General features: G+C 49.7%; 2 protein-coding genes across 2 annotated transcripts in view; both read right to left on the reverse strand.

The window, feature by feature from the left end:
* Positions 1–451: 451 nt before the first annotated feature.
* On the reverse strand, positions 452–3,090 carry GABARAP (GABA type A receptor-associated protein). The gene is given in 5 exon segments (XM_058180840.1): positions 452–1,069; positions 2,340–2,458; positions 2,637–2,648; positions 2,651–2,714; positions 2,846–3,090. Coding segments are annotated over 5 exon segments (354 nt in total). The 5' UTR covers positions 2,936–3,090; the 3' UTR covers positions 452–1,000.
* Positions 3,091–4,223: 1,133 nt separating this feature from the next.
* CTDNEP1 (CTD nuclear envelope phosphatase 1) overlaps positions 4,224–23,844 on the reverse strand; it is a 28,560-nt gene continuing 8,939 nt past the window's right edge. The window contains exons 2-8 of the mRNA XM_058180839.1: positions 15,447–15,513; positions 14,337–14,455; positions 12,445–12,516; positions 9,899–10,015; positions 9,610–9,721; positions 5,804–5,888; positions 4,224–5,021 (exon numbers count right to left, since the gene is read on the reverse strand). Coding sequence (XP_058036822.1) covers positions 4,961–5,021; positions 5,804–5,888; positions 9,610–9,721; positions 9,899–10,015; positions 12,445–12,516; positions 14,337–14,455; positions 15,447–15,513 — 633 coding nt within the window. The 3' untranslated portion in view covers positions 4,224–4,960. The remainder of the gene's footprint in view (positions 5,022–5,803; positions 5,889–9,609; positions 9,722–9,898; positions 10,016–12,444; positions 12,517–14,336; positions 14,456–15,446; positions 15,514–23,844) is intronic.

Genomic DNA, 23,844 nt, shown 5'->3' on the forward strand with positions numbered 1-23,844 from the left:
GAAAGCCCCCCACCCCACCCGCTAAAATGGCTGGCTGGTTTTCACCCTCTTTGTTCCATCTGCTACTACAGGGAGCAGAAGAGAGCGCAACACTTATCCAGGGTAGCTCAGGAGGGAACCTGATTGCGCTAACTCACACTTTTATTAAAAGCCGCCACTCGCAAAAGGTGTGAGTGGGCACCTTCTGATTTCTGGAAGGTTGTTATTCCTTGGGGGGAGTTAAGGATTGAGCCCACCACCACATCCCCTCTAGGGTGGAAGAGAATGTGGGGGAAATTCCGAGAGTCACAATGGTTGAGAAACGCTGGACCAGAGATTCTTCTGCCCCCCCCCCCCCTCCACACACCCGTTATTCAACTCTGCTGTCCCAGATTCAGGCCCCAGATTTTTTGCAATGTCCCCGACGCATGAATTAAAAACCACGACAATAAAAATTCTCCAGAGTCTGACATGGTTTCCTTATATACCTTTTTTTTTTTAATTAGCATTCGTTTCCCATCCCATCCCCGAAACTCCGGTTACAAGAAGTCTGCCAGACGACGCACCTCCCTGATGAAAGCAAACTCAGGGTGCGCGGCAAAGGGAGGGAAAAATAATCAGAAAAACTGAAAAGGGGAGGGTTTGTTTGTTGCTTTGGGAGAGAAATTCCAGATCTACCTTTTCAACAGAAAAAAAAAATGGAAAGAAAGCAGGGAGGGAGAAAATGCAAGGGAGAGGTATTTAATTTTAGCCACAACCACCACAAAAGAAAACCCAGAGCGAAGCCAAAGGAGGGAGGGAGGAACTAAAAGAGGAAGAAGAGTTTAAAGATTCACAGCCAGAAATTAAAGGGGTTGGGGTGGGGGTTGGGGGGGAGAAAGAGAACCCTCCATTTTCCTGGAGCAAAAAAAACAAAAACAAAAAACCTTTTTAACATAAAATCAACAACAAGTAACAACAGAAAGTGCAGGTCCCTTCAGGGGCAGGTGCCCCTCGGCGGCAGCCAGCGGACTCGGGGGTCTTACATGCCGCCATAGACGCTCTCGTCGCTGTAGGCAATATAAAGGAAAAAATCTTCCTCATGGTGTTCCTGTAATAGGGGAGGGGGGGGAGATGCTGTTAGATCAAAGCACTTTAAGGGGTGGGGGCAGATCTCAGCTCAAGCCACCCAACTACCATAGTTCAAGGCACAGAGTTGTAAAATCTACACAGTCTTAATCTTTAGGCAGTCAAAGGCGGCCCCACCCACCAAACAACCTGCGTGAATAGCAGGGCTGAGGGGTGGTGTGAAGGCCCCCCCCTCTACAAACATACCTGCCACCCTACTCTCTCAGTCCCAAAGACTACAAGTCCCATCAGCCCTTCTCCCAGCCAGCGTTAGATTTTATTTTACTGGGGAAATTTATGAGTCTCTGCAAAAGCGACCCAGCAAGTCAAAAACAGCAGAACAAAACAGTAAAATATCACAATTTACTATCACCTTCTTTTACTGGCCGCACTCTTTAGTGTTCATCATCATCATCATTAAACATGAAACTCGGTCAACTTGAACATTTAAAAATGTATCATAAGTACCACTGACTGGTGCAACCTGTACCAACCCTTAGGAACAGTCAATGGTATTTCTGATGCATTTTTAAATGTTCGGTTGACTTGAGTTTTGTTTCATGAATAATGAATAATATAATTAGTAGTAGTTTTGGAAATACACTCAGTTTTCCTTATTTTTTTCTATGATTATTGTGCTGTTTTGAAAGTATAGAGTTGCTTGCATACCGGCGACAAATTCCTTTTTTTTTTAAATTTGCATTTATATCCCGCCCTTCTCCGAAGACTCAGGGCGGATTACACTATGTTAGCAATAGTCTTCATCCATTTGTATATTATATACTTTTATTGCCCCCTCCAACAATCTGGGTCCTCATTTTACCTCCCTTATAAAGGATGGAAGGCTGAGTCAACCTCGGGCCTGGTGGGACTTGAACTTGCAGTAATTGCAAGCAGCTGCTGTTAATAACAGACTTAGTCCGTTGAGCCACCAGAGGCCCTTGCGGTATCTACTAAACATCCTCGGCCAGACAAATAAAAGTATAAATCGGAATAAATTTTAGCAGGAAGATTTGACGGGAGGACAGGATTCCAGCTCAGGTAAGGAGGTCAAAAGGCTCCTTTCCGAAGGCTTTTCGTTTGTCTCCAATTTTTCTTTTTTCTTTTTGTGTGTTTGGCCTTTGAAACCTTGTGCCAATTTGTTGTTTACTGAGGTTGACGAATCTATTTGAGGCTGAATATATATATATATTACATATATATATATATGATGGGGTTTTTTTTTTTAGGAGAAAGGGAAGGGAAAGACCCACCTGGTAGAGCTGCCCCATGGTGGCACTGGTGGGGGGGATGACGTTGTTGACGAAGAAGAAAAGGGCGTCCTCGGCCCGCAGGTGGATCCTTTTCCGGATGAGGAAGTAAAACTGGCCCACTGGGGAAAGGGCACCAAGAGGAGATCCAGTCACAAAAAAAGGAAGCGCCAAAATGGGGAAGAGACCCTTAAAGGGGGTCTCCCATGGCCTGGTGGGGGAATCCCCATGAATAAGCTCCCCTCCCCCATCATCCATGAGCCCCTCCCCTCCTCCTCCTCCTCCCCTCTGGGGTCTCACCTGTGAGGTCGGAGGCACCAGGTATTTCTTCTTATCCAGGTCCCCTATTCGGGCCTTGGGGGCTTTTTCCACGATGACCTGCCGGGGAGAGAGAGAAAGAGAGAAGGACGCTGGGGGGGGGGGGGCAGGAAAGCCCCGTCCGGGAAAGTCCGGACGCCCCCAAATGAGGCGCCGCGGGGGGGGGGGGAGCGGCGGCTCTAGAGACTCACCGGGACCCTGTCCGGGTACTTCTTGCGGATCTTCTCCCCCTCGGAGCGGCGCTTCTCGAACGGGTGCTCCTCCTTGTAGACGAACTTCATGGCGGCGGCGGCGACGGGCGGAGGAGGCGACGCGGCGGACCGAGGAAGGGCCGCTGCACCCAGGAAGCGCGCATGCGCGGGGGCCGACTCGGCGCAGCGATCCGAGGGCGGAGAAAAAAGGAGTCCCGGCCGCGGCCGCGGCCACGCCCACCGAAGGCTTCTCCCGGTTCCCCGCGGGCGGCGCCGGCGCCGTTTGGTGGTTCGGATGGCCGCGAGGGATCCTTGCTTGGAGGGGCTGTTGGCGTCGACGCCGGCCGGGGTTCTCCTCGGGAGGAAAGCCGTTTTGCCTTCCACTTTGACGAGGCCCCGCCTCCTCTTGGACGCGTGACGTCACCCGCCGTGCGTGGCTTGCGTGATACCAAAACAAAGTAGTGCGCCGACCCCGCCGCGGGGGAAACGAGGCCTCGAACGGGACGGAAAACGGGGGGGGGGCCGAAGGCAAAAGAGGCGGGGGGTATGAAGGGAGCGGCCCCCTCCCACGTAAAAAAAGGACCTCTTCTCTTTTCGAAGGCGGCTTCCGCTGAGGCGCGGAAGGACACGGCGAAAGGGAGAGGGGCGGTGCAGCGTCCCATCATGTGACTGACGTCACCGGAGAGGAATGGTCACGTGGCTCTGGGCTGTCTCGCCCGGCCCGGGCGCGGGTCACGTGGTGCGGCTGAGCACCCCAGGCGGACTACAACGCCCATGCTCGCTTTGGGGATGGGCATTGTAGTCCCCAGGGGCTGCTGGGGCAAAGGGAAGGGCCGCTATTGGGGATAATAAAGGGGGAGGGGGGGTGTCCCCAGGCATGAGCAGCTCCCCCCCCCCTTTTGCAATGTGTGTAGACCACAATCTGGGGTCACAACAAACCACAGATTGTGGTTTAGAAACATCAAGGATTTGGGGGAACTAACACACCGGCTCCTGGTGCAAAACACACACACACACACACACACCCCTAAGGGAGAGGAACATGGCTCGTCCTTGACTTACAACCCCAACAGAGCCCGACATTTCTGTCGCTAAAGCGAGACAGTTGCCGCTTTGCCGCCCCGTTTTACGACCGCCCTCGCCAACGTTGTGAAACGAACGTTATCAAGTCGGTGGCGTGGTTGTTAAAAGCGAAGCCGGTCGCAAAAGGGGATCTTTTTTTTTTCTTTTTCTTTTCTTCTTCCAGTGACCTTTGGTCCCTAAACGAAACGGCCGTTCAGTCGAGGACCGCCTGTATAGGGAAACCGCCGCCGCCCTGCCCACATGCCGTCAACTCCCTCCCCGGGCAAGAAGAACGGCTACGAGACGGTTTCAATGTTTTTCTTTCTTTTTTTTCCTTTTCCCACCTCAGTTCAAGCCTGTATCGTATCTCCTCCTTCGAGACCCCCGCCCGTCCCAGAAGTCCGAGAAATAAAATAAAAACCAAGCCATCCTGGCATGAGGGGGGGACGACGGAGGGGAGGGAAGGGGGGGCCTGTCCGCCACACCGATCCGAGCGGAAGGGGCCTGGAGGAGAGGAAGGAGCCTCGGAAAGAAAGCCAGACTTTGCCAGTATATTCGAAAGCTCCTTCTCCGATGAAGCGGCCCCCTCCCCACATTTTATCCGAGGATTGCAAGGTGGGGGGGAAGAAACGAAAACCACAGGAAAGCTGGGGAGGGAGACGAGCTGCTCTTCCCGCTGAGGAAACACAGCCTCCTTTCCCGGGAAAAGTCTGTCCAAGCGTTGCTCTCGGCGGCTGGCCCGGTTTTTCACCCCCTTTCTTGTGCATCCCGGGACCGCCGGGGTGTCGTGCCACCGCAACGCGGCCCTCGCCCCGCCTCTGCCCGGCTGAGTCACTGCCAGTCCACGGGGGAGGGGGGGGGAGCGAGAGGGCGGCCGACGGCCATAGGGCGAGGCCAAAATGGGAGCCGTCCCCCTCCCTCGAGGGGCCACGTCCCCTGCCGGCTGAGTCTGAAGGCGCTTTGTCGGCCGCGGCGCCTGGCGAGAGGGGCGGGTCACGATGGCGGGATAAGGCAGAGGTTGTGGCCAAACCCTGAAGAAAGGAGGAGCCGCCGTCACCAAAGGCGATGTTGATGCAGGTTGCGGCTGAGCACCGACCGGACGTCCGCTGTGAACCTGGACGGAAGGAGAGCAAATCAGGGTCGCTTCGGCCGGCCGGCCGGCCAGCCCTCCAAAATCTTTCTTTTTCAAATTTCCCATCTTCGTTATTTTACAAATAAATTCAAGGTGGTGGACATCTCCAAGACACCTTCCTCCATGTAGCATGGATGAGGGGGGACTAGAACTCCCAGCCCCTGGTGAGTGGGCCAAAGTCACCCATCCAGCTTTCATGGATAAGGTGGGACTAGAACTCACCGTCTCCTGGTGACTGTCCAAATGTCACCCAGCTGGCTTTCATGGATAAGGTGGGACTAGAACTCCCAGTCCCCTGGTGAGTGGGCCAAAGTCACCCATCCAGCTTTTATGGATAAGGTGGGACTAGAACTCCCAGTCCCCTAGTGAGCGGGCCAAAGTCACCCAGCCGGCTTTCATGGATAAGGTGGGACTAGAACTCCCAGTCCCCTAGTGAGCGGGCCAAAGTCACCCAGCTGGCTTTCATGGATAAGGTGGGACTAGAACTCCCAATCCCCTGGTGAGTGGGCCAAAGTCACCCAGCTGGCTTTCATGGATAAGGTGGGACTAGAACTCACCGTCTCCTGGTGACTGTCCAAGTCACCCAGCTGGCTTTCATGATAAGGTGGAACTAGAACTCCCAACCCTAACCCTAACCTGCAAGCCCAGCCCAGGAGACATGCTGCCAAGGTACGGACTTGGGGCGAAGACCACCCCCTCTTTTTCTGTACGAAGCCCCACCCCACCTCGAAGGCGGAGACCCCCTCCCTCGCCAGGGCTTTTACCTCAAGGCATCCAGCATGGGGAGGAGGTTGAGGAGAGCCGTGTCACTGGGGTCGCTGAACCACGACTTGATGGGGATGGCGTTATCTGCCGGAGAGAAAAGCAGGCACTTAGTTCACCCCACTAAGGAGGGGCGTTGGAGGCAGGAAAACCCGCCAGAGCAGAAAACCCCACCAGACAGACCCACGTTCTGGGCTCTCCAGAGGCCATGTTGATGGGTCCCGCGCGTGGGAAAAAGGGGTGGGTGGGCATCAGCCGTCTCCCACCAAAGCTCCAGCAGAAGGGGTCTGCAAGCATGGCCACTTTTAAGATTTGCGGACTTTCAACTCCCAGTAACTTTCTTAATAGACGGTGGGAATGGAGGAGACGTCATATATCTTGACTTCAGCAAAGTGGGAAGCGGAAATGGCTGAGGGAATTCTGGGAGTTGAAGTCCACAGGTCTTCAAAGTGGCCAGGTTTGCAGATCCCACCCCCCACCCTTGCTCTAAGACAGGGGTCTGCAAACTTGGCTCTTTTAAGACTTGTGGACTTCAACTCCCAGAGTTCCTCAGCCAGCAAAGCTTAAAAGAGCCAAGTTTGCAGACCCTCTGCTCTAGGAGCAATGTTTAAGGTCCCCTCCCTGGGACCAAGGAGACCACATGCCCACCCACCCACGAAAACAATTGTTTATGGACACCCTTCCCCACCCCAAATCCCACCTCTGAAGCGCTGTAAACTTTCTCCATCCGAAGGTACCAGGCTCAGTGTTGTGCCAAAGACAAGACGATCAAAACGCCATCCCCATTTTCCCGACCACGCCTGCTTTGTTATTTTTATTTATCTCCTGCTTTTATTATTAGTTTTATGACCAACTCAGAAAGCGGGAAACCTATCTAACACTCCTCCTTCCTCTTATTTCCCCCCCCAAAATAATTACCAATAATTGGGTTCGGCTGAGACTGAAAGAGACTGGCCCAAAGGCACCCAGCTGGCTTTCCATCCCTAAGGCGAGACTAGAACTCACCGTCTCCGGGGGGGGGCGGGCTGCCCCAAATTTCAACCAGCCAGCTCCTCCCCACACAGAACCACCACCCAGGAAGGGGTTGAGAAAATGACCGGTCCAAAGTCACCCAGTCAGTTTTCATGGGTAAGGTGAACTAGAACTCTCCGTCTCCTAGTGATTGGCCCAAAGCCACCCAGCCGGCACAAAGTCACATAGCCAGCTTCCACCTAGCAACAACCCAGTGAGGTAGTCTGGGCTGAGAAAGTGAGTGGTCCGAAGTCACCCAGTTTTCATGAAGCAGAACTAGAACTCCCCATCGCCTAGTGATTACCCGGCCAGCTTCCCCTCCCCACACATAACCACCACTCAGTGAGGTCGCCTTGGATTGAGAAAGTGACTGGTCCAAAGTCACCCAGTCAGTTTTGATGGCTAAAGCGGGACTAGAATTCCCCATCGCCTAGTGATTTTGCCCACCCAGCCAGCTTGCCCTCCCCACACATAACCACCACCCAGTGAGATCGCCTTGGATTGAGAAAGTGACTGGTCCAAAGTCACCCAGTTTTCAAGGATAAGGAGAACTAGAACTCTCCGTCTCCTAGTGATTGGCCCAAAATAGTCACCCAGCCGGCTTTGATGTCTAAAATGGGACTAGAATTCACCGTCTCCTGATTTCTAACCCGATGTCTTAACTCTGGTTAAGGGCCTCTGGTGGCTCAGACTGCTAAGACAGTCTGTTATTAACAGCAGCTGCTTGCAATTACTGCAGGTTCAAGTCCCACCAGGCCCAAGGTTGACTCAGCCTTCCATCCTTTATAAGGTAGGTAAAATGAGGACCCAGATTGTTGGGGGCAATAAGTTGACTTTGTATATAATATACAAATGGATGAAGACTATTGCTTGACATAGTGTAAGCCGCCCTGAGTCTTCGGAGAAGGGCGGGATATAAATGCAAATTAAAAAAAACCACTACTATACCAAACTGCTCCACACTTCTTAAAACCTCAGTCATCTCCCCTCTCAGTCTTCCCTCCAAACTCAAAAGCCCTCAGGGTCTACTCGAGAATAATCATAATAATTTATTTGGCCTTCTGGAGATCTTCTCCATTTCTCGGATCTCTTCCCTAGGTCTAACCTACAGCAGTGGACAAAATTGTGGAAACCTTTTGGGGGGAAAAGTGTCTTTTTGAGGTTTGATGGCTAATAACACCACTTTTTTGGGGGGAGTTTCAGGATATTCCTATTCCACTGCTGGAATGGCCTGGGAATAGCCCAGACCTTCACCCAATGGAAAATCTAGGGAGCCCACTCAAGAAACTGGTTAGTCAGAAGCGACCCAGCAATAAAACCCAGTTAATCGAAGCCATCATTCAATCTTGGTTTCACATGAGAACAGCTGCAGAACTCAAAGACTTGGTTCACTCCATTGTAAGGCCGTAATTCATGCGCAAGGTTGCCCAACAAAGGATTAACTGACATGGTGATAATTTTTGTACATCTCGTTTTTTTCTACCCGTTTCATTTTTCTTCTTTCTACTGTAACGGCTATTCTAATGGCAAATCCTTCATTAAAGTTATTGCATTACATTCTCGATTAAATTATCTTTCCATTGATATATAATTTTAGGGTACTACTTGGAGAAAAAAAAAAAAGGGGGTGGTGGTGTCACGAGCTAGTTTTAAGAAAATACAACTTTTCCCAAAAGGTTTCCACAATTTTGGCCACTACTGCTGTCATTTCGATCCAGGAGGAGGAGGAGGAGGAGGAGGAGGAGGAGGAGGAGGAGGGCTTCCTTTGGCTCCGCCTCTGCCTGGGAAGCCGGAAGGCTGCTGGGTCTCCAGCTTCTCGTTTTTGCCCAATCTTGCAAATTCATGCTGCCCATTTCCACAAAGGCCAAGAGGACCATGTCGAACTTAAGATGCTTCTCATAACGGGCGCAAGAGGAAATGACTTGCAGGTTGGGTTTCCCTTGCAAAATCCGCCTCCTCTTCCTTCTCTCTGCAATCCCCACTCCCTTCTAGAACGGGTGATGTTCCCTAGTTGGGTCGTGAAACGCCTGCAAGAAAGCCTGTTATTAAAACACAGCTGCCTGCAATTACTGCAGGTTCTAGTCCCACCAGGCCCAAGGTTGACTCAGCCTTCCATCCTTTATAAGGTAGGTAAAATGAGGACCCAGATTGTTGGGGGGGCAATAAGCTGACTTTGTAAAAATATACAAATAGAATGAGACTATTGCCTTACACACTGTAAGCCGCCCTGAGTCTTCGGAGAAGGGCGGGATATAAATGTAATTAAAAAAAAACAAAAACAGCCAAGGACACCCCCGGCCCACCCCCGGCCCCACAGTCCTGTTCTTTTCCTCCTCCTCCTCCTCCTCCTCCTTCTTCCCCTCCACAAACTCCACTCCCTTTTAACACTGAAGATGTTCCCTAGTTGGGCCATGAAACGTCAGCCATGAAGCCCAGCTTTGAGGGCGCCAAGGACCCCATAGTCGTCCTCCCCTCATGCTCCTCTTCTCTCCAAAGGTTTGCAAGGAAACCAGCCGGCTCAGAGAGCGCCAAGGTCTCCCTCCGTCCTCCTCCTCACCCTGACGATGTTCCCTAGTCGGGTCGGGAAACGTCTGCAAAGAAACCACCCAGCTCTGAGGGCGCCACGGACCCCACAATCCTCCTCCACTCTGCAAAGTCCTCTCCGTTCAAACCCTGCTGACGTTCCCTAGAAAGGTCCTGCGAGGAAACCACCCAGCTCAGAGAACATCGGAGACCCACCTCCCCACAAAAAAACCCTGAATTTAAAAAGATGATAACACCCCTCCGAGGGTCTTGCCTGGATGGCTCCTGTAAGCTCCTGGGGAGTTGTCCAAGATGACAATGCTTGACAGGTCACCGTGGACCACCGAAAGGTCTTTGATGTAACTGCCCAGCTCCAAAGTGCAGTGCTGGGGAACAAAAAGAGAGAGAGAGGGAGGAACGCGTCAGCCCCCTCCAAAGGCCAGGCATGGGGCACACGCCGAGCGGGAAGGAGGGCAGCTCAGGAGCCTGGAATGGGGGTGGTGGGGTGGTGGAGGGGAGTGGGATCCAGGTGAGGTGAAGGTGTGCCCCACGTGGCCACTCACCTGCCTGTAGTATCTCCGCCTGAGGATGCTCCTGTTATTATCTAGCTTGTCGGCTACAGCCGAGCCATAGATTTCCATGCTGGCTGTGAAGACCACGAGCTCGTACCACTGGCTCACCTGTGGGAGGGAGGAGGGGGGAGGAAGAGGAGGAGGGGAGGGGGAAGGAGGAGGGGAGGAAGAGGAGTAAGGAGTGGGAAGAAAAGGAGGGGAGGAGGAGGAGGAAGAAGAGGTGGGGGAAGAAGAAGAGGAAGGGAGGAGGAAGAAGAGGAGGAGGGGGAGGAAGAGGAGGAGGAACGAGGGAAGAAGGGGGGAGGAAGAGGAGGAGGAGGAGGAAGAGGACGAGGGGAAAAGAGGAGGAAGAGTGGGGAGGAGGAAGAGGAAAAAAGTTGAGAGAGCTTTTCTTCCAGAGATTCATTCCCAGAGGCTCCCAAGGCCGGGGGGGGGGGGGGAGAAAGAGGAGGAGGGGGCAACTTTAAAATGGGGGGGCTGGACTTCAACTCCCAGAATTCCTCTTGCTGAAGTCCTCAAGTCTTAAAGGGGCCACACACACACACAGGCTCCACAACAGAGTTTCTCCATCTCGGAAACTTTTTAAGACTTGTGGACGTCAACTCCCAGAATTCCCCAGCCAGCATGCTGGACTCTCACAACGCAGGTAGTCCTCGACTTACGACCCCAACTGAGGCCCAGAATTTTATGTGGCTAAGTGAGAAGTTTGGGGAAAGGAGTCCCGTCCCGTTTTACAACGGTTGTTAAGCGAATCGCAGCGGTTGTGAAACTGGTAAGGCGGCTGGGAATTGAATCCGGCTTCTCCCCTCGACTTTGCTCGCCGGAAGGTTCGCAAGAGGGAGCCTGCGACCGTCATAAATACCGTCGGTCGCCAAGCGTCCGAACTTTGATCGTGTGGCCACCGGGATGCCACAATGGTCGTTAAGTGTGAAAAATGATCCCAAGTCACTTTTCTCAGTCGCTTCGGTCACTGTTGTGGTCCGTCAGCAGCCTGCCGAGCTGGCAACGGAGTCGGACAGCGATGAGGCTGAGGTGAGGCCAGGGCCATCGGGAAGCGAGGTGAGGACTCCAGAGCCTCCAGAGCCTGATAGTAGTGAGGCAGAGGAAATGGAGGAGCCTGTTCCTAATGCACGCAGGAGAAGAGCTGCCAGAAGGCAAGAGCAGCTCAAGCAGAGAGGACGACTCAGGAGTAAGGCCAGGAGATGATTGGCCCTTCCCATAAGGCTTAAAAGACCAGCAACGGCATTTCAGCTTTGCCGGAAAACAATGTTGTAGTTGCGTCTTCTGCTTCGTCTACATCTTTGATTTTGTGGCTTCTGGACGTTTGCCAGGAAGGGCCTTTGGCAGTTTGCCTAATTGGACTAAGGTTTGTGAGATAACTGAGGAATTTGTGTTGGGAGGCTTTTGTTTTACTTTGAGCTGAACGAAGACGCTGGGAATGAAGTAATTCCCAGCTGTTCGAATAAAGTTTGTTTTTCCACGGACTAAGTTTATTAATACCTACTTGGGCCTGGGTCACAACAGTCACTACATGAACTGTCGTAAATCGAGGACTACCTGTAACCCGGCCGTTAAGTGTTACTCTAGCTTCCCTCTTCACTTTACTTATCCAAACACTGCGACCGTCATAAATGTGAGTTGGTTGTCAGGCATCTGACGGTAAATCCCGTCACCCCCGGAGAATCTGCAATGGTGGTAAGCGTGGAAAAAGGTCCTAAAGTCTCTTTTTTTCGGTGTCGGATGGTCACTAAATGAGGACCATGTGTACTGTTAAGGCATGAAAAGCAGGCCCTGATTATTTATTTATTTCTTTAGCGTCTGGCAAATACATGGATTTAATAGTATAGCAGACACTCATGAAGGATCTTCAGGGATCAACAGGGGAGTCTTCCCAGGAATGACTCCTTCCTGACTGTTCGGGTACTGGACCCTGGATGGGGGGGGCACCTTCACGGTCTGGCTGGTCGGCTGCCGGCCCCTCCAGCAGCCGAATCGGAGGAGGAGGAGGCGGCGGCGTGGGAGTCAGGATCAGCATCAAGGCAAACTGAGAGCTCTGAGGGGGAAGAGGGAATGGAGCTGGCACGGGGGGGGGGGGGGATGGACCCTGGGCTGTCCATCAGCCCTCAGATGGAGAGTCAACAGCCAACAGGTCTGGAGGTGGCTGATGAGGAAGAGGAGGAACAGCTGGGTCCAGTGCCTGATGCGCAGAAGGCAGAGGAGAGGAGAACAGTGGAAATCTACGGGCCGGTCCTCGGGACAGAAGAGCCACGGATGCTAGTGAAGCCCCACCTCTGGATAAAAGGTGAAGATGAAAAAGGGGGTGGAGATGAATAGGTGTGGCAGACAACTATTCCTCTTCCGGACAGACGGACTTGTTAGCCTGCAGTGTGAGAAAAACTTTTTGCAGGGGCTGCCGGCGCTCCTAATAAAGCAATCTTTGAGTTCACTTGTGTGTTCGAGGGGAAGCTAGCCAAGGCACCATCGTCAGAAACACACATGCAACCACACACACACACACACACATACTGCATGCTTACCACTTCTAGAAAAAAATCCACGTGCGGCCTCTTATGTACAAAAAAACGGACCGGATGCTTATCTATGACGACCTGGGGAAAGGAACAGTCATTAGAAAAAGGAAAAAGGTCGAAGAGCCATGAAGGGCACCGACAATCAACACTGACCAAAAAAATGATAATAATCAGGAAATCGTGCAACCGATGATGCCCATTTCCCAGAACCAAACGACTGAGGGTCCCAAGTGACCTATAGAACTGGAGTCACCCAACGCCATGACTTCTGCCCATCCCACTGGGTAGGCAGGGAAGGTATAGCAATAGTCCTTAGACTTGTATACAGCTTCACGGTGCCTTACAGCCCTCTCTAAGGGGTTTTGAGGAGGGGTCTCCAACCTTGGCCACTTTAAGACTTGTGGCCTTCAACTCCCAGAGTTCCTCAGCCAGCAAAGCTGGCTGAGGAACTCTGGGAGTTGAAGTCCACAAGTCTTAAAGTGGCCAAGGTTGGAGACCCCTGGTTTGGAGTCAGCCTCTGGCTGGGTTCTCGTTTGACCGACCTTGGAAGGACGGAAGGCTGAGTCAACCTTGAGCCTCCTCAGGGCTGGGCCACCAGGGCTCTTCTGGCCCCGTCAACCAAAGAATTCCCGCTTGGGGAGTGGGGTGGGGTGCAGGAAGAGAGCCTTCCCTGCCATTGGCCCCACCCTGTGGAAGACTTTTCCCAGATGTGTGGCAGACAGCCGCTCCCCCTCCCCCTCTCCTGGCCTTCCGTAAAAAGGCGTTAAAAACACGGCCCTGCGCGCAGCCCTGGGGATGGTCAACGCTCGGAAAGCCTTCTGCCTTTCCATCCGTTTTTTAACATTCCTTCCCTCTTTTAAATTTGATAAGATGGTTTGGATGCTTTTAATATTTTATCGTACAATAGATGGAGAGAGAGAGATGATGATGAATAGAGATAGATGATAACACATATAGAAAGATAAATAATAGGCAGAAAAGACATAGAGATAGAGATAGATAGATAGATAGATAGATAGATAGATAGATAGATAGATAGATAGATATAGGATAGATACATAGATTATAGATGACAGCTAGACAGACATATAGCTAGATAGCTAGATGATTGATTGATTGATAGATACATAGATGTTAGATAGATAGATAGATAGATAGATAGATAGATAGATAGATAGATAGATAAGATATAGATACATAGATGATAGATGGATGATAGGAGAGATAGATGATAGATAGCTGATAGATAGATAGATAGATACATAGATAGATAGATACATAGATGATAGATGACAGCTAGACACAGAGCTAGATAGCTAGATGATAGATGTTAGATGATAGATAGATAGATAGATAGATAGATAGATAGATAGATAGATAGATAGATGACAGACATATAGCTAGATAGCTAGATGATTGATAGATCCATAGATTAGATAGATCTAATCGATGAGAGATAGACAAGAGAGATAACAGATAGAGAGAGATGACAGACAGACAAATAGATAGATATTGGATAAGTAGATATAGATGATAGATAGACCAATATAGAAATAGACCTAGATGATCAGACAACTGATTGATGATATATAGATTAGATAATTAGACTCCTGGAGACATTTTTTTCACGTCAGGGCAAATTCCTGGGCCCTCCCGGACAAGGCGAGATTAAGTGCCTGCCCCACCCCAGCCCCCTCCCCGCATCCCAAACCACTCCTCAAAAGTTGATGGAGCAGCTGGACCCCATCAGCATCCGAGGGAGGCCTTTGGCCGGCCCAGGTGATGGGGCAGGTCTCCAGGTCAAGAGCACTTCGGGGCCCCCTCCATGTTTATCACCCAGAGCGACCCAGCTCTCGTGCCCCCATCATCTCTGCCCCACCCTTCCAGAAGAGGCTCACCTTCAGGATGAAGTCCGGGGGGGTTCCGGGCCTCACGGTGGGCCTCAGGACCCCGTCGTGATGGGAGTGGATGAGGGTCTCATCCAGGTCCAGGACAAGAATCTTCCTTTTCACCTGATCTGCCGGAGAGAGGGGGGGAAAAAAAGGGGGGCGGGGGTCTTTTTCTTAATGGCTTTTTTATGGCAGGGGCTCCTCAACTTACGACCGCAGTTTCGGTGGCTAAGCAGGACATTTGTTAAGCGAGCTTTGTCCTGTTTTACGACCGTTCTCGCCAGGGCCGTGAAGGGAATCGCCGCAGCTGTGAAGTTAGTCACACGGTCGTTAAGTGAACCCAGCTTCCCCCCACCCCCCAAGTGGACTGCGCTGGTCAGACGGTCGCAAAAGGGGATCGTGTGACCATCATAAAATAGGAGCCGGTTGCCATGTATTCAAATGTAACTCACTCGACCACGGGGAGGGCTGCCATGGTCATTAAGTGTGAAAAGTGGTCCTAAGTCACATTTTGCAGCACTGTTGTAACTTTGAACTGTCACTAAATGAACTGTCGGAAGTCAAGCACTGCCTGTAGCATCTTCCCTTCTCCTCTGTTTGGGGGAAGAGGCCCTTACAGGGAGAAAGGACACCTCTCCCGCCAAGACTACAGGTAGTCCTCGACATACGGCCGCAATTGAGCTCAAAATTTCCGCCGCTAAGCGTGACGGGAGTTTTGCCCCGTTTAACGCCCTTTCGGTCGAGAAGGAAATCCCTGCCGTTGTCGAGCGAGTTACATAGTCGAATCCGGCTTCCCCCATCGACTTTGCTGGTCGGAAGGTCGCAAAAGGGAATCACGTGGAAAACCCCCCACCCACCCAGAACACTGCGACCGTCATAAACAGGAGACCATTGCCAAGCGTCCGAACTTTGACCCCGTGACTACGTGGCTGCTGCGGCCGTCGTAAATACGAGCCGGTTGGCAGGCGTCTCCGTTTTGATCACGTGAAAAACGGTCGTTGCAACCGAGAACGGCCACTAAATGAATCGTCCGCATAGGGTGGGGTTTTTTTTAAAAAAAAAAAAGTTTGGAAGGAGTTGGGCAGCTGTATAAACGTGGGGGGGGAAGGACATACTTACTCAGCCGTTCTCGCGAAACCCGGGAAAGAGGGAGAATATCGTACCGCACCGTCTGATACTGGATCACCTGCCGGCAGAACACACACACAACGGCCACAACATCAGGGTCGGGAGGGTGAAAGCAAGCTAGACATCCCAGCGCCTGACAGGCCCAGGGAGCACCCAGGCGCAGGGCGGGCGGCGGCTCCACGGGGGAATGCAGGCGCCGTAAAGCCCGACGCAAAGATGGCGGTTAAAGGGCCGCGAGGCTGGGACTCCTAGACGGAGGCTTGCTAAGTAAGTGGCCACGGAGGCTTCCTGGCTTTACGGACAGGCGCAAGAGAGGAAAGGACAGGTGGAGTTACCTGTAAGGGGCAAAGGGAAGGGCCACTGTTGGGTCACACGGGGGAAGGAAGAGGGGAAAGAGAGAGAGAAGGGGACGGAAGAAAGGGAAGGAAAGGGGGGAAGGAAGGAAAAAGAGAAGGGAGGGAGGAAAGGAAGGAGAGAAGGGTGGGAAGGAAGGAAGGAAGGAAGGAAAGAGAAGGGAAGGAAAAAAGAGGAAGGAGAGAAGGGGAAGGAAGGAAGGAAAGAGAAAGGAAGGAAGGGAGAGAAGGGAAAGAAAGAAAGGAAGGAAGGAGAGAAGGGAAATGAGAAGGGAGGGAGGAAAAGAAGGGAGGGAGGAAAGAAGGGGAAGGAAGGAAGAAAGAAAAGAGAGAAGGGAAATGAGAAGAGAGGGAGGAAAGGAAGGAAGGGAAGGAGGGAGGAAAGAAGGGGAAGGAAGGAGGGAGAGAAGGGGAAGGAAGGAAGGAAGGGGAGAAAAGTGGGAAGGAGAAATATGAGAAAGAGAAGGAAGAAAGTAGAGGAAGGGAGGGAGGAACCACCCAAAGGACCTCCTACCACCTAGGCAGGCCATCAATCACAGGTGGCAACACGGCCGGAAGGCCAACAGGGCACCTTAACATTTAGTAGCTCTGCCAAGTCTATTTTTGCCTCTCCGTACCAGCTGCTTGTTGGCCAAAGACTCAGGTCCTCCTTCGCAAGGGCACCAGGACGGGCACCGACCCAGCCCTCGCCTCTCCACTTCTGTCTTGCCAACAGGCCCCCCCCCAACTCCCCTTGCTTCAGGGTCCTCCAGCCCCTGGTGCCTCCGGCTGGCCCCCTTCCACCCACCAGCTCTTCTTCCAAAATTAGCTTCCTGCAGTTAGGAAGCCGGCCAGGGTCTCCAGTTCTCCCAGCCCAGCAGAAGGGGAAGAGTGGAGAAGGCCAAGGGGAAGAGAGGATTGTAAGGGGGGGGGAGCTGGACAGCAAGACCACTTCAAGACCTTCTTGGGGGGGGGGGAGGCGGTGGCAAGAGGCTCCCTGACTTGGCAAAAAGGGGGAGTGGGCACAAGCTATTACACCGAGGAATGGTGCCTGTATTTGGGAAAGAAAGGAAGGAAGGAAGGAAGGAAGGAAGGAAGGAAGGAAGGAAGGAAGGAAGGAAGGAAGAAAGAAAGAAAGAAAGAAAGAAAGAAAGAAAGAAAGAAAGAAAGAAAGAAGAGAAAGGAAGGAAGGGGAGAGAGAGAGAGAGAGAAAGAAAGAAAGAAAGAAAGAAAGAAAAAGAAAGAGAAAGAAAAAGAAAGAGAAAGAAAGAAAGGAAGGAAGGAAGGAAGGAAGGAAGGAAGGAAAGGTAGAGAGACAGACAGACAGAGAGAGAGAAAGAAAGAAAGGGGAGAGAGAGAGAGAAAGAAAGAGAAAGAAAGAAAGAAAGAAAGAAAGAAAGAAAGAAAGAAAGGAAGGAAGGAAGGAAGAGAAAGGAAGGAAAGGTAGAGAGACAGACAGACAGACAGAGAGAAAGAAAGAAAGAAAGGGGAGAGAGAGAGAGAAAGAAAGAGAAAGAAAGAAAGAAAGGAAGGAAGGAAGGAAGAAAGGAAGGAAGGAAGAGAAAGGAAGGAAAGGTAGAGAGACAGACAGACAGAGAGAGAGAAAGAAAGAAAGGGGAGAGAGAGAGAGAGAAAGAGAAAGAAAGAAAGAAAGAAAGGAAGGAAGGAAGGAAGGAAGGAAGAGAAAGGAAGGAAAGGTGGAGAGACAGACAGACAGAGAGAGAGAAAGAAAGAAAGAAAGGGGAGAGAGAGAGAGAGAGAAAGAGAAAGAAAGAAAGAAAGGAAGGAAGGAAGGAAGGAAGGAAGGAAGGAAGGAAGAGAAAGGAAGTAAAGGTAGAGAGACAGACAGACAGAGAGAGAGAAAGAAAGAAAGAAAGGGGAGAGAGAGAGAGAAAGAAAGAGAAAGAAAGAAAGAAAGGAAGGAAGGAAGGAAGGAAGGAAGAGAAAGGAAGGAAAGGTAGAGAGACAGACAGAGAGAAAGAAAGAAAGAAAGAAAGAAAGAAAGAAAGAAAGAAAGAAAGAAAGAGGGAGGGAGGGAGGGGAGAAAGAAGGAACAGGGGTTTTGGGGAGTGGAGGAAGGAGACTCCTGCTCTCAACCCTTATCCAAGGAGGGTGATGCCCCCCCAACCGGCCCCTTCCCGAGGGTGGCAGGATGTGGGGATACCACCATGGAGACCCTGCCCTGGGGAATAACCCACGTAGGAGTAAAGGATGCCAATGAGTGGAGGAGGAGGAGGGGGGGGGACTTCCTATCCTATTTACATCCCCCCCCCCACTCCCCATACTTGAACTCAAATTGGAGGAGAAAATAAATAGAAGTCAAAGCAAAAGAAAATAAAACTGGAGGTTTTTAAGAAGCGGTTGGCCGGCTGTTTGTTTGCCTGATGGGTTGAGCTGGGGATTGGACTAGATGCCCTCTAGGGTCCCTTCCGACTCTGTCTCCAGAAACCGTGGGTGCTTCATCACTGGAGGCTTTTAAGAAGAGACCGGACAGCCACCTTGTCTGGAAGGATCTACAGTCTCCTCCTTGAGCCGGGGGTTGGACTAGGTGACCTCTGAGGTACCGTCCAACTGTTATTCTGTTCTGTAATCCTTGGGGGGGGGGGGAGAATACAACAACTGCACCCCCCCCCACAGGAGAAAAACTATCCCCCCCCCCACCCGCTGCATTTCCTTGTTTTGGCTCTCAAATGCTGGTTTGGTTTTGTTTTTTTTAAATTTGGGTTGTTATACACGGTTAATGCCGGGAGCATTAAGCAAGCAGGACCAGGGAGAGGTCGTTCCCGGCCTACGACCACAACTCAGCCAAAACGTCCACTAAGCAAGGCGGAGTTCTCCCCCTTTTGATCACCTTCCCAGTTTTTTCTTCTCCCCCACTTCACCAAAGTCCGGGAATATTACATCCGCCACATTCCCACCATCTATTAACAAAAAAAAAATGAATCCTATCAAATACAGGTAGTCCGGCCACATCTGTGGTCCTATCGCTGCTGAATTTCCGGCAAACCTCTGCGTGGTTGGGGGAATTTCTGGGAATCAAAGCCCACAAGTCTCAAAAGTGGCCGCAACTGGAGAACAATTCACAATTCCACAGCCGACCCTGAGAGACTGAAGCCTCGCCCCCCCCCCCCCGGATCCGCTTCAGAGAAAGACCTAGGTGCACCGGGCGCAAGGGAGGAACGCGATGCTCCGGCGATGCCAGGCGGAGCGTGGCAGTCAAGCTCCCGTCCAAGCGACAGGCCTGGGTGTGGTGTGGTGTGGTGTGGTGTGGTGTGGCGGCCCCTTTCCGTGAGGGCCCATAAATAGCAGCTTTGGCCACTTTGAGGCTTTGAGAAAGGAGGAACTGGGATTCCAGTGAAAATGGAACCACGGTTTAGGCGTCTTACTTGCTCCCGAACACCCCCCACCCCCACAAGTGTTGTGGTAACACACACACAAACACTCACGTACATGCGCAAAGGGACAAATGTTCCATTACACAGGTTAAATGTAGAATAGAGCAGACCTGGAAGGGACCTTGGAGGTCTTCTAGTCCAGTCCTATACCATTTTAGACAAGAGGCTGTCCAATCTATTATTATTATTATTATTATTATTGTTGTTGTTGTTGTTGTTGTTGTTGTTGTTGTTGTTGTTATTATTATTATTATTATTATTATTATTATTATTATTATTATTATTATTATTATTATTATTATTTAGATTTCTATACAGCCCTTCTCCCGAAGGACTCAGGGCGGTGTACAGCCAGAATAAAAACCCAAACAATACAATATACAATTAAAACAAAATTAAAAAACTTATTATACAATTGGCCGAAAAACTTTAAAACATTTAAAAAGCCTCCAGTGGTGAAGCAGTCACAACTTCTGGTGGCAAGCTGTTCCACTGGTTAGTTTTAGCTTTAGTTTTAGTTTTAGTTTTACTTTTAGTTGTAGTTTTAGTTTTAATTTAATTTAATAACAACAACAACAACAAGAGTTGGAAGGGACCTTGGAGGCCTTTTAGTCCAACCCCCTGCCCAGGCAGGAAACCCTACACCATCTCAGTCAGATGGTTATCCAATATTTTCTTTAAAATTTCCAGTGTTGGAGCATTCACAACTTCTGCAGGCAAGTCGTTCCACTTATTGATTGTTCTAACTGTCAGGAAATTTCTCCTTAGTTCTAAGTTGCTTCTTTCCTTGATCAGTTTCCACCAGTTGCTTCTTGAGTTTAATTGAGTTTAGTTTGTTTTAGGTTTAGTTTAGTTTAGTTTAGTTTATACAATTCATTGTTCTTAGGATTGCTTCAACAATCCCCGCTGAACCCAGAGTGAGACTAAAACTTCCGATGAGGCTGCTCAGCTGGATTATCACGGAATAACAGAACAACAGAGCTGGGAGGGGCCTTGGAGGTCATTTAGTCCAATCTCTAATTCGAGCAGGAGACCCTATACACACACACACACGTTTGAGCAGAGCACCTATACCCTACGCTGCCACACAAGAGGCACCATATAAATACCACACGCAGAAGAAGCACACAGACTCTGCTAGAGAGACATTCCTTGAAGATGGGTCCCAGCACGAATCCGAAAGCTCGGAAGACAAAACTTCTGGTCTTGGAGACCGACTCGGATTGGACCCTGCAACATTATCCTGGAATAGGTATATTTGCCTTTATTCATGAGACCCAACCTGCCTTCCATTTGAGGACCTGTATACTGCACGAATCAAGAAGAGGGCCGTGAAAATATTTGCAGATCCCTCGCATCCTGGACATAAACTGTTTCAACTCCTACCCTCAAAACGACGCTATAGAGCACTGCACACCAGAACAACTAGACACAAGAAGAGTTTTTTCCCGAAGGCCATCACTCTGCTAAACAAATAATTCCCTCAACACTGTCAGACTATTTACTGAATCTGCACTACTATTAATCTTCTCATAGTTCCCATCACCAATCTCTTTCCACTTATGACTGTATGACTATAACTTGTTGCTGGCAATCCTTATGATTTATATTGATATATTGACCATCAATTGTGTTGTAAATGTCGTACCTTGATGAACGTATCTTTTCTTTTATGTACACTGAGAGCATATGCACCAAGACAAATTCCTTGTGTGTCCAATCACACTTGGCCAATAAAATTCTATTCTATTCTATTCTATTCTATTCTATAGCATTCCAGACAAATGACTGTCCAATCTCTCCAGTGATGAAGCACCCACGTCTTCTGGTGGCAAGTAGTTCCACTGGCGAATTGTCCTCACAGCTATGAAATTTCTCCTTTCAAGACTTCTGGACTTCAACTCCCAGAGGAGTTGAGGAACTCTGGGAGTTGAAGTCCACAAGTCTTAAAAGAGCCAAGTTTGCAGACCCTCTGGTATAGGGTCTCCTGCTGGAGCAAGGGGTTGGTCTAGAAGACCTCCAAGGTCTCTTTCAACTCTGCTGTTCTGTTAGTCTAACAAAGAGAAGGACTAGGGGCGACAGGACAGTGTCCTAATATTTGAGGGGCTGCCACAGAGAAGAGGGGGGGGTGTCCCCCTATTCTCCAAAGCACCTGAGGGCAGGACAAGAAGCAACGGGTGGAAATTTTAACCAAGGAGAGAAGCAAGCTAGAACTAAGGAGAAATTTCCTAATTTCCGCAATTCATCAGCGGAACGACTGGCCACCAGAAGTTGCGGGTCTTCCAACGGTGGAGGTTTTTAAGAAGAGATTGCACACCCATTTGTCTGGAATGGTATATATAGGGTCTCCTGCTCGGGCAAGGGGTTGGGCTAGATGACCCCCCAAGGTCCCTTCCAGCCCAATATCACAGCTGAACACAATACCTACGCCTTGCTACCCAAACAGGGTGACAGAAAAAGGGAAGGGAAGGGAAGGATTCCACGTGGCACGAGAGAGCAAGGGTGAAGGGAAACGATGGCCGCATAGATTTACAGACTATTTACTGAATCTGCACTACTATTAATCTTCTCATCGTTCCCATCAACAATCTCTTTCCACTTATGACTGTATGACTATAACTTTGTTGCTGGCAATCCTTATGATTTATATTGATATATTGACCATCAATTGTGTTGTAAATGTTGTACCTTGATGAACGTATCTTTTCTTTTATGTACACTGAGAGCATATGCACCAAGACAAATTCCTTGTGTGTCCAATCACACTTGGCCAATAAAAAATTCTATTTTATATTCTATTCTATTCTATTCTATTCTATTCTATTCTATTCTATTCTATTCTATTCTATTCTGTTCTTAGAATTCTTGATGAACGTATCTTTTCTTTTATGTACACTGAGAGCATCTGCACCAAGACAAATTCCTTGTGTGTCCAATCACACTTGGCCAATAAAAATTCTATTCTATTCTATTCTATTCTATTCTATTCTATTCTATTCTATTCTATTCTATTCTATTCTATTCTATTCTATTCTATTCTATTCTATTCTATTCTAGATGCCCACTGAGGAATTCTGGGAGTTGATGTCCCCAAGTCATAAAGGGGCCACCCTTCCCCACCCCCGCAACTCAATGGCAGGCCTTCATCCGTCCCATAAACCCCCCCCCTCTCCAATCTACCCCCCCTCCAATAGCAGCAACTGTCTAGAATGGAGCCCACAAAAGCGTTTTTAATAGGGGAGGGGGGAGAACAAGAGCGAGCGAGCTTGGGGTGTGACACTGAAGTCCTCAGTAGCTCAACACACAACCACACACAGAGCGCCCTTGTTCATCGCTGCGGTCAGCAGGCACCCTGCCTTTCACTTTCAAATCCTTCAGCCCTCACCCACCCATCACTTCTAAAGTGACATCAAAATAGGGAAGTCCCGAAAAGACAGGGCTGGCCCAAACAAAGGCATTATCCTACTAAGTTCAGCCACCGCGGTATAACAAGCCTCTTGGCCCCTCTGAATGGGGCCGGGGAGAAAAGAGAAGCATGGCATTAGGGGCTGAGTCCCAGCTGCTGTTGTTGGCTTTATTTATTTATTTTATTTATTTATTTTTCGTATTTGTATACCGCCCGATCTCCCTAGGGACTCAGGGCGGTTCACAGGCAAATAAAAAGGTACATATAAATACAGAATAAAATAACAATTAAAAAACTTATTCCACATAGCCAAATAAATTAAAAAGAGCAGTATATATAATAAAACCCCATTAAAACCTAAATTTAAAATCTAGTCCAGTCCTGCGCAAATGAATAGATGTGTTTTAAGTTAGCAGAATAACAGAGTTAACACAGGGCTTCTGTGGCTCAGACTGGTAAGACAGTCTGTTATTAACAGCAGCTGCCTGCAGTTACTGCAGGTTCAAGTCCCACCAGGCCCAAGGTTGACTCAGCCTTCCATCCTTTTTAAGGTAGGTAAAATGAGGACCCAGATTTTTGGGGGCAATAAGTTGACTTTGTATATAATATACAAATGGAGGAAGACTATTGCTTGACACAGTGTAAGCCGCCCTGAGTCTTCGGAGAAGGGCGGGATATAAATGCAGGTAAGAAAGAAGAAGGAAGAAGATAGATAGATATGTAGTTAGATAGATAGATAGATAGATAGATAATGGATGGATGGATTAGATATAAGATAGACAGATAGATAGATAGATAGATAGATAGATAGATAGATAGATAGATAGATAGATAGATAGATAATGGATGGATGGATGGATTGATTAGATATAAGGTAGATAGATAAATAGAGATAGATATGTAGATAGATAGATAGATTGATAGACAGACAGACAGATAGACAGACAGACAGGGCCTCTGTGGCTCAGACTGCTAAGACAGTCTGTTATTAACACAGCTGCTTGCAATTACTGCAGGTTCTAGTCCCACCAGGCCCAAGGTTGACTCAGCCTTCCATCCTTTATAAGGTAGGTAAAATGAGGACCCAGATTGTTCGGGGGCAATAAGTTGACTTTGTATATAATATACAAATGGATGAAGACTATTGCTTGACACAGTGTAAGCCGCCCTGAGTCTTTGGAGAAGGGCGGGATATAAATGCAAATTTAAAAAAAAGAGTTGGAAGAAGGGACCTTGGAGGTCTTCTAGTCCAACCC

Source organism: Ahaetulla prasina, chromosome 4 (genome assembly GCF_028640845.1).
Source record: "Ahaetulla prasina isolate Xishuangbanna chromosome 4, ASM2864084v1, whole genome shotgun sequence".
Lineage (NCBI taxonomy): Eukaryota > Metazoa > Chordata > Lepidosauria > Squamata > Colubridae > Ahaetulla > Ahaetulla prasina.